This window comes from Fistularia commersonii, chromosome 5, assembly GCF_037954325.1.
Source record: "Fistularia commersonii isolate RoL2024-O1a breed Wild chromosome 5, RoL_Fcom_v1.0, whole genome shotgun sequence".
Classification (NCBI taxonomy): domain Eukaryota; kingdom Metazoa; phylum Chordata; class Actinopteri; order Syngnathiformes; family Fistulariidae; genus Fistularia; species Fistularia commersonii.
This window is the reverse complement of record NC_141288.1, coordinates 7,762,907-7,772,974: the sequence shown is the minus strand read 5'-3', so window position 1 is coordinate 7,772,974 and position 10,068 is coordinate 7,762,907. Positions and strand designations below refer to the sequence as shown.

At 40.5% G+C, this 10,068-nt stretch overlaps 1 protein-coding gene across 1 annotated transcript in view; it reads right to left on the bottom strand.

Annotated features, from left to right (window-relative positions):
• Positions 1–10: 10 nt before the first annotated feature.
• irag2 (inositol 1,4,5-triphosphate receptor associated 2) overlaps positions 11–10,068 on the bottom strand; it is a 38,506-nt gene continuing 28,448 nt past the window's right edge. Inside the window, exons 30-40 of the mRNA XM_086146674.1 lie at positions 7,774–7,908; positions 7,433–7,580; positions 7,136–7,179; positions 6,959–7,027; positions 6,293–6,351; positions 6,024–6,122; positions 5,189–5,314; positions 2,892–2,897; positions 1,865–1,885; positions 1,328–1,479; positions 11–910 (exon numbers count right to left, since the gene is read on the bottom strand). Coding sequence (XP_086002800.1) covers positions 768–910; positions 1,328–1,479; positions 1,865–1,885; positions 2,892–2,897; positions 5,189–5,314; positions 6,024–6,122; positions 6,293–6,351; positions 6,959–7,027; positions 7,136–7,179; positions 7,433–7,580; positions 7,774–7,908 — 1,002 coding nt within the window. The 3' untranslated portion in view covers positions 11–767. The remainder of the gene's footprint in view (positions 911–1,327; positions 1,480–1,864; positions 1,886–2,891; positions 2,898–5,188; positions 5,315–6,023; positions 6,123–6,292; positions 6,352–6,958; positions 7,028–7,135; positions 7,180–7,432; positions 7,581–7,773; positions 7,909–10,068) is intronic.

Below are 10,068 nucleotides of genomic sequence, written 5' to 3'. Positions count from 1 at the left end.
GACACCCCTGTTTGGTATAACTGACTACTTTATTTATGCAATGTTTCAAGCATTTCTTTGGATCACAAGTGTATGAAGTTGCAAATATTGAAAACCAATAGAAACACAAACCCAAAAAACCCCATTGGTGTTAAGACTGCAGGAATAGATAATTATGACATTAAATTACCAATATTCACATGTTCCCACTGACACTAATAAATGATTCAAAACTTATAATATTTTTCATTAACAGTGTTCATAGAATGCTATAAAATACCTCTTTGTAAACAACAAAGGAAATTGTTTAAACTGGCAGTCTTTTGTAATGTGGATGAAATGTATTTAAAAAGCAATCACTCATGATATATGTCAATAAAAAAGTGCACTGTGGCTCAATGTGTTTCTGGGTACATCAGCAATAATGAAACTGTGACATGATACGTAATGTGTGAGGTCTGACTACTAATCAAACCTGTATTTACTGGACGACTGATTAGAAAACAAGAGTTGTTAAAAGTGTTTAGTGACCATCTATAAAATATGTAGTAATTGCCAACTCTTTCCTGCTTTTTAAAACACACACAATCACACATACTATTCATACTAGAACAAATGTGACTTAGTGCACAAAATCCCCCTTTAGGTAAACCATTCCCAGAAAACCTGACCTGTGCAGTCAAAGTCTCTGTCTTCACCAGGTTGATTCATTGGTGCCTGAAGATTCTAACAATCTCTGCAGCGGGCTGATGGTCAAAGAACCTTCCGGTCATGAGGCTCGACAGAAGCTAGATAGGAGGCTGTCCATTGTGGCGCAGCCCTGTGTAGGGCCACAGTAGTTGCTGGATGGTCATCCAGGAGTCTCCGGTTCCCACAGGGGCTGCATCAACTGCTGGCTGAATCACTAGGCTGGCCAACAGAGCCAGGAGACCTGTAGAATAAAAAAAAATATTAGTTATAAATACACTAGAGACATTTTAAAATAGAAGTAGTTGCTTTTATTATTTTTATTGTTTTAAAAATTATTTTCTAAAGATTCATTCTTTCTTGATTTCTTATACAACTTACCAATCAATTTAAATAAATACAATATTTTAATTTAGGATATTTCTAACTATAAAGTAGTTTGACTTAATATAGTAGCTGCTGGAAATTGTTGATGGCACGCATTCATATAAAAATCCAACAACTTGTCATTATAGCAGTTTATCAACATAAGGAATGTGTGTTTGCAAGTCTTTTATGTAATTCTCACAACGAACAGTTGCCTGTTCTAATCTGTGAAATGGTATCCATGCACACAGAATGAAGTAAAGCTACTATTAAATATCTTAAAATCCAAGTATACCTGCTAGCACCAGCACCATGGTCAACCAAAGCCAGAGACTTCTGCCATCTCTGACCACTGCAGCCACGGCTACTCGTGAAGATGTTATGCTGTGGGACAGAGACTGGGATATTCCTGGATCTGCAGACATGAGGCTGGATGAAAGGCTTGGGCTGGAGGGGGTGAAAGAGGCATCATGTAAGCAAATGAATAAAGACTAATGGTGGACACAAAGAAATGTATGTATGAAATAAAGCAAGAGTGGTCAAGTTACCATAAATGATGTATTGAGGCCAAGAAAGAACAGTTTCGCAAGATCATTTATGATAACTAAAGGATGGTAGGATATGAATCATTTATTGCTTGTAGCAAACAAAATGGAATCCAACTGAGTAAATTTTAGTGTTACCTCTAAAGGTTTGAAGGTGTTGGGTTTATAAGGTCACAAAGATATCTGCCCATGGTTGGCCTTTCATGGGCTCTACTTGAGATAAAAGCCTTTTGCATGCATAGTTTTTTTTACCCCTTGTAGAGCCCCCCGACCCCGTACATGTTTACAGCATTAGAAAAAGCTCATGTCTAAGTTCTGTGCAATATGAAGGCTGGAAAACCCTAGAAGAAAATGATTAAAAATCAAACCTAATAATCTTACAAACAAACATACACTCACCGGCCACTTTATTAGGTACACCTGTCCAACTGCTCGTAAACACTTAATTTCTAATTAGCCAATCACATGGCAGCAACTCAGTGCATTTAGGCATGTAGACATGGTCAAGGCAATCTCCTGCAGTTCAAACCGAGCATCAGTATGGGGAAGAAAGGTGATTTGAGTGACTTTGAATGTGGCATGGTTGTTGGTGCCAGAAGGGCTGGTCTGAGTATTTCAGAAACTGCTGATCTACTGGGATTTTCACACACAACCATCTCTAGGGTTTACGGAGAATGGTCCGAAAAAGAAAAAATATCCAGTGAGTGGCAGTTCTGCGGGCAGAAATGCCTTGTTGATGCCAGAGGTCAGAGGAGAATGGCCAGACTGGTTCGAGCTGATAGAAAGGCAACAGTGACTCAAATAACCACCTGTTACAACCAAGGTAGGCAGAAGAGCATCTCTGAACGCACAGGACGTCGAACTTTGAGGCAGATGGGCTACAGCAGCAGAAGACCACGCCGGGTGCCACTCCTTTCAGCTAAGAACAGGAAACTGAGGCTACAGTTTGCACAAGCTCATCGAAATTGGACAATAGAAGATTGGAAAAACGTTGCCTGGTCTGATGAGTCTCGATTTCTGCTGCGACATTCGGATAGTAGGGTCAGAATTTGGCATCAACAACATGAAAGCTTGGATCAATCCGACCTTGTATCACCGGTTCAGGCTGGTGGTGGTGGTGCAATGGTGTGGGGAATATTTTCTTGGCACTCTTTGGGCCCCTTGGTACCAATCGAGCATCGTTGCAACGCCACAGCCTACCTGAGTATTGTTGCTGACCATGTCCATCCCTTTATGACCACAATGTACCCAACTTCTGATGGCTACTTTCAGCAGGATAATGCGCCATGTCATAAAGCTGGAATCATCTCGGACTGGTTTCTTGAACATGACAATGAGTTCACTGTACTCAAATGGCCTCCACAGTCACCAGATCTCAATCCAATAGAGCATCTTTGGAATGTGGTGGAACGGGAGATTCGCATCATGGATGTGCAGCCGACAATTCTGCACCAACTGTGTGATGCCATCATGCCAATATGGACCAAACTCTCTGAGGAATGCTTCCAGCACCTTGTTGAATCTATGCCACGAAGAATTGAGGCAGTTCTGAAGGCAAAAGGGGGTCCAACCCGTTACTAGCATGGTGTACCTAATAAAGTGGCCGGTGAGTGTACAAGAATGAGTCTGAATGAGTCTAACAGGCCCCGGCCAATAGATGTCAAGCTTCATTGGCCAACTGGACTTAGTTTCTTTCCTTCAATTATCAACTGGAAAAGTCCCTCAGATGAGAGGTGAACCATCTTTAAGCAAAGGAACCAAGTCAGGTTGCCTCAATGAGATTTGGCAACAATTACATAAACAAGAGCAAAACTTCTCAAGTGAGGTAGTTTGCAGCTGTTGATTCAATTTAACACAACAGTAATGACATTGCCATCTAATTATGGAGTGGGATTTGGCAAAATGCAGTGTACAAGTAAAACAAGATTCATGCATGAATCACCATGCAGAGAGATTTTCAAGGCAATGTCTCACATAGACATGCAGTGATTTCAAGGCATGTATAAGCTGAGGAAAATTATACATTTCAATTGTTTAAAAATGCCCTGTCAGCAGGTGTAAAAACAGAGTTGTGAAGAAGGTAGTCAAGTACAAAGCCTTTTCAAGAAACAAGACTGGTGACCGTTTGAACAACAAAACTGGGTAAATAAACACAATCATATCAAAATATTTTCATTCTGATATGATTTAGAACATTTGAAAGGCTTCAACAGAACTATTTGGTTTAAGCTGCAGAAACAGCTGATTGTTAATTTTTGGTATCAGATATTTCCTCAAATACATATTCCAATATTTTCAGAAATTTGTTGTCAAATTAAACACCACCAGTAGAAGCGTCTTTTTACCACCTACAGTTGAACTTGCCCAAGACTGAACTTCTGGTGATCCCAGCTAAAGAGACAATTCATCACAACATCAGCCTCAAGTTGGGCTCTACCACAGTGGCCCCTAACAAAGTTGCAAAAAACCTCGGCGTCATGATAGACGATCAGCTGTCATTCTCCAACCATATTACTTCAACTGCCCGGACCTGCAGATTTGTGCTGTACAACATTCAGAAAATCAGACCCTACATGACCCAACAGTCGGCACAGCTATTGGCTCAGGCCATGGTCATCTCCCGCCTGGACTACTGCAATTCCCTCCAAGCTGGACTACTTGCTTGTGCAATAAAACCACTGCAGATGGTACAGAATGCTGCAGCATGGTTGGTATTCACTCAACCCAAAAGGGCTCATGTTACACATCTGTTCATCCAGTTGCACTGGCTACCAGTAGCTGCCAGGATCAAGCACAAGGCCCAGACCCTGGCATTCAAAACCACCTCAGGAACAGGTCCAGCATATCTGACCGAAATGATAAGACCTTATGTTCCCGGCAGAGAGCTGCGTTCCTCTAACACAAACCTACTAGCAGTACCCTTTGCTCGCTCTTAGCAATCTCAGGCAAAACTGTTCTCAGTTCCACTACCTCAGTGGTGGAACAAACTCCCAAAAGCAACAAGACTAGCATCATCTCTCTCAACCTTCAAGAAACAGGTAAAAACGTTTCTTTTCCAGAACTTTTTACTGCGCTGATGCCCCAGATCAGGTTGGCAGCAAGTTAGGCTATGCAGTGTGTGTGTGTGTGTGTACGTTTTTGTGTCCGTCAAAAAAAAAAAAACCTCACTTACCCAAGCTTACTGTTCTGTATATTTCCTGTGCATCGTGTATTTGCAAGTGTATTTGCAGTCCCTATGTCTTTTATTGTAAGTCGCTTTGGATAAAAGCGTCTGCCAAATGCAATGTAATGTAGTGTCTTTTAAAGGTCATTATTCGACAACTGTCAACACATAATGTAAAAAAGCCTCTTTAAATCAATAAGATATTATCTATATTTTTGTTTCACCATAGTGATCAACAGACACCCCAAAATGTACATATTTTGCGAACAGTTTAGCTACCAAATTTGTCAACCTTCAACTATACTTGATGCTGATTTCTGCGATTTCCAATAAAAAACTTGAACCTCTGAATAGCCAAATGATAAGCTCTTCATCTTTGCACCTCTTGAGCTTTGGTTTCCATATCATTGCTTAAATATGCTAGTAATGGGAATTTAGTTAGACTAACATCTTGAGGGGCAGAATGAGGGAGGTGACTTTGTTGCCCAGCTCACTGAGACTGGACTTTCTCCTCTCTGTCACTGGCTCCTCCATCTGCTCGTCAGCCAACTGGAAGTCTGAGTCGTGGGCCATCCTGTGGGTACGTGTGGATCAGCCATTCACAATCACAGTGTTTAAAGCTACATACACCACATTTTTTTATTAGCACATGCATTCATTCATACTTCATGCTTAAGGCAGCCAAATCACGCAGAGATGCAGAGAAGTAGTATACACTATTTAGCAATGTTTGCTGCGAAAAATTAGATAGTTGAGTAATCCATGATAAATTTCACTTAAAAAAAATCATTGACTGCAAAAGTCTAAACAATGTTTCAGATATTTTGAAATCAATGCTCAATTTTGACATTTTTGAATTATAATTCTTCAAATGTCCAAACAGCTGAGGGGCAAACAGTGCCAGTCACTCCTTTTACAACGTGTATATTTTACAAAACAAACACAAACATAGGAAAAACAGTACTTTTGTTTAACAGTCATAACACCATTCGACCATTCTCATTAAACATGGTTGCTTTGTGGTCTGAGCGAAATATCTTTGCTTTTTCGACTGTTGAAAGAAAAGATTGAATATTAATAAAATGATTGGTCACATGGACATATGAAAACATCTTTTAGAAGTGTCCAATTAGGCTGTTGATGGTGACGATGTTTTCAAGAATTCTGTAAAGCACTATAGGATGGATGACGATATCATACCAGAAAGCTGCCATCTTCATGCATCTGGCTCAATTGGGGGATGACTTTTGTGATGCAATACACATCTCCCTGCCATTTCTTACCCCTTCAATGTAAGAGAGCGTTCTTCAGTGTCTACCCACGCAGCAGAGCTAACAAACCGTTTTAGTGGGGGCCGAGCCATGTTCTTCCCTGTCATACTCCTGAAAACCACCATTGTCATATAGGGGTATCACAGCATAACAAACCTCATTTAATTAGACAGCAAGCCTTTTAGACTTTAGAAAATAGCCAGTAGGTCCCACAACAAGCATCTGAATTATGACAGATTGGGAATTTCTGACATGCACAACAGACACATGCAAGTACGTACCACGGAGATCGTTTTGTGAGTCTGTCTGTTTCAGCTTCAGAAATGTCTTGTGTTTTGGGCTGCAGGTTGGAAAAAAAAACAAATCATGTTCCACTGTCCAATGTAGCTACACAAACATGTTTAATACAGGTACTGACAGTTGTATAATAAGCATTTATAAAAGTTTTAAATGTTAGATACGTTACTTGCATTGATAAAACCGTACAACCCCTTGTCTCAACAATCTCCCCCACAACATGTTCAGGTTAACTCTTCAAAAACAAAAGGCAGCATTCATCAGGTATTTCAGAAAGTGTTTGATTCTAGTGTGCTAGTCTCCCAAGTGCCTATGTGTGCATCCTCAAATTTAATGAGCTTCTGTCAATGTAAACCAATTTGGCTTGAAAAGTGTCATATGTCTTGGATCAAGGTGTTAAGAAACATACCTATTTTTTTTTTTTTAGTAATTTTAACATGAGACTTAAACTACTTGATGGCTAAAGAATGACAACTTAAAATGTATGTACCATGGTACTGTGGTGTCGTAAAGTAAATTGAGACTAAAGCAAACAAGGAATTGTGAGGTTAGGAGCTGTTTCTGAAGGACTCTTGTATTGTAACAAAATATTAATTTCTCTGACTGTGATTTCATGTGAATAATGAGCAAAACATTATTAGTGATCTTACCATTTCAAAGTTAATGCTGCTTCCACCAGTGCGGGGTATTGCTGCTATGCTAACCCTCCTGGCTGTTGACTGTCCGGTGATGCATAGAGTACAGAAAATAAACTCTATCACTTAAATATGAGACATACCAATAAAAAAATTACTTGATCACAATTTTTGGAATACAAAGATGCTGACCTTGTAAAACTGTAATGTTGATGGCTTCTTGCCACGGAAGTCATCTTCGAAAAAGCAGCAGTTAAGTAAAAGGTTCAATTCATATCTATACAAATGTGAGGAATCAATTTTACTCTAATAAATAAATACAACATAGCCGCAGCCAAAAAGTTTGTATTTGATTACGACTTGTGTCAGCATGTCAAGCCTGACAATCTCTTGAACTATAACAAAATCAGCTTGGTAACTGCCAGCAAATGTTATCTGCTTGAGACTGGCTTATAGTGCCCAGTAATAATAGAGATGTAATTTTCCAACCTCTCTCAGTCTGTGATCCAAATGATCTCTCATTCTGCATTAATGTCTCTCGCAGCTCAAGCAGCTCAGCATGTTCCTTAGTGTACATTCTTCTCAGGTTCTCCACATGCTGGATCATCACTTCCACAGCCTTACCGATACGATTCTCCTGACAACCAGATGCAAAACAAATCATTAGCTTATTAGCATTAGCTTATTAGCTCATTAGCAAATCATTAGCTTATCAGAATCAAACTTATTTTAATGGACATCCAAAGTTGTTCAATATTGTGCTATTATTTATCAAAACAAAAAACCATTAGTAATATAAAAAGGTACAGTACAGGTATGGAGAAACTTACTTGATGAATAGCTCCTAGCATTTCAGAGCGACTGGAGACCCTGGTCATAGACTGGATGAGAATATCTAAATTCTTCTGTAGTCTCTGGATGATCTCCATTGACTGGTTATCATCCTCACAAAGTGGAGTCAGAGCCTGAGAGTGGAGAAAGGGGAAATGAAAAAGAAAAGCAGTGAGATGTAAAGAGGGAGAAAAAAAATAATCACGAGGCAACCTCATTGCCACCACCAGTTCTACATCACTTTTGTGGTTCCAGGTGACAGTTTTGCAAGTCCAGAGTAAATATCAAAATTGCAGATTCAAGTCTTGACATGCAAGTCACTGATGCTGTAAGAAGCAAATCTGAAAGACTGTGTTTCCAGTGCTAAAAGACTTCTTATTCATTCTCGACAAATGACTTGGCAAACTACTATATTTACAAAAATAACAATGCTTCATACAGGTAAGTTTATGATCGGTGTGATAGGTGTCTTTTCATATTTTATAGACCTCTGTTTGCAGATTATAGAACCAAAATAGTCTGAGTGATAAAAAAATCTTCTCCTACTTTCAGCTTTTCTCCATTTAACCCTATTGTCTGTATCCTCCTCTCTCACACAAGCTACCTTCATATCCACTCTCACTACATCCATAAATCTTCTCTGGTCTTCCTCGAGACCTCATGCCTGGCAGCTCCTATTCCAGCATCCGTCTACCAATATATTCACTATCCCTCCTTTGTACATTACCGAACCATCTCAGTCTGGCTTCTCTGACCCTCTCTCCCAAACATCTAGCATGTGCTGTTCCTCTGATAAAGTCATTCCTGATCCTATCCATCCTGGTCACTTCTAAAGAGAACCTTAGCATCTGCATCTCTGCGATCTCTAGCTCTGCCTCCTGTCTTATCGTCATTGTAACTGTTTCTAGTCCATACATCATCGCTGGTCTCACCACTGTCTTGTACACCTTTACTTTCATTCTGGTTGATAGTCTTCTATCGCAGAGTACCCTTGACACTTTTCTCCACCCATTCCAACCTACTTGAACCCTTCTCTTCACCTCTTTTCCACACTCTCCGTTGACCCGAACAGAGGTACTTGGACTGTTGACGCCAAGTACCTGAAATCCTCCAACTTCTTGGTCTCCACTCCCTGTAGCCTCACCGCCGTGAGCAACAGCCTGTGTTCCTCTCATTCACACACATATACTCTGTCTTGCTGTGACTAACCTTAATTCCACTCCATTCCAGCGCTTACCCCAACTTCTCTAGATTTTCCTCAATCTGTTCTCTGCTCTCACTACAGATCACAATGTCATCTGCAAACAAGAAGGGGCTCAGAGGTGATCCTTGATGGAGTACCACTACCAACTTGAACTTTTCTGTTACCCCTACAGCACACCTCACCACTGTTTTACAGCTAGCATACATGTCCTGCACCAGTTTAACACACTTTTCTGCCACTCCAGACTTCCTCATACAGTACCAGAGTTCTTCTCTTGGCACCCTCTCATACGCTTTTTCTAGGTCTACAAACACACAATGCAGCTCCCTCTGGCCTTTTCTATACTTCTCTATATCATTCTCAAAGCAAATACTGCATCTGTAGTACTCTTTCTAGACATGAAGCCATACTGCTGTTCACAAATGCTGACTTCTGCTCTCAGTCTAGTTTCCCCTACTCTTTCCCATAATTTCATTGTATGGTTCATCAACTTTATCCCTCCCACATCGGTTGCCGCAATTCTGCATATCCCCCTTGGGCACCATCACACTCTGTCTCCGTTCCTTAGGCATCTTCTCACTCTCTAAGATCCTGTTGAATAATCTAGTCAGAAACTCTACTGCTCATCCTCTTCAATGCCCTCCTCATATCACATTTACTAATCTCTGCTTCTTTGTGGTCTACAATAGTCATCTCCTCTATCATAGCCTCGCTTTCATTTTCCTCATTCATCAGCTCTTCAAAGTACTCTTTCCATCTTCTCATCCTTCTTGTAGCATCTGTCAATACATTTCCCTCTATCCTTAATCACCTGGACCTGCTTACATCCTTGCCATCTCTATTGCTGTTTCGCCAACCTGGATAGATCATCTTCTCACTCTTTACTGTCCAACCGAGCATACAAGTCATTGTACACCCTTTGTTTTGCCTTTGCTACCTCTGTCTTTACCTTACGCTCTATCTTCCTGTGCTCCTGTCTGTTCTCTTCAGTCCCCTCAGCGTCCCACTTCTATGCTAACTGTTTTCTCTGTACACATTCCTGCACCTCCTCATTCCACCACCAAGTCCTCTTATGTACTTTCCTTCCAGA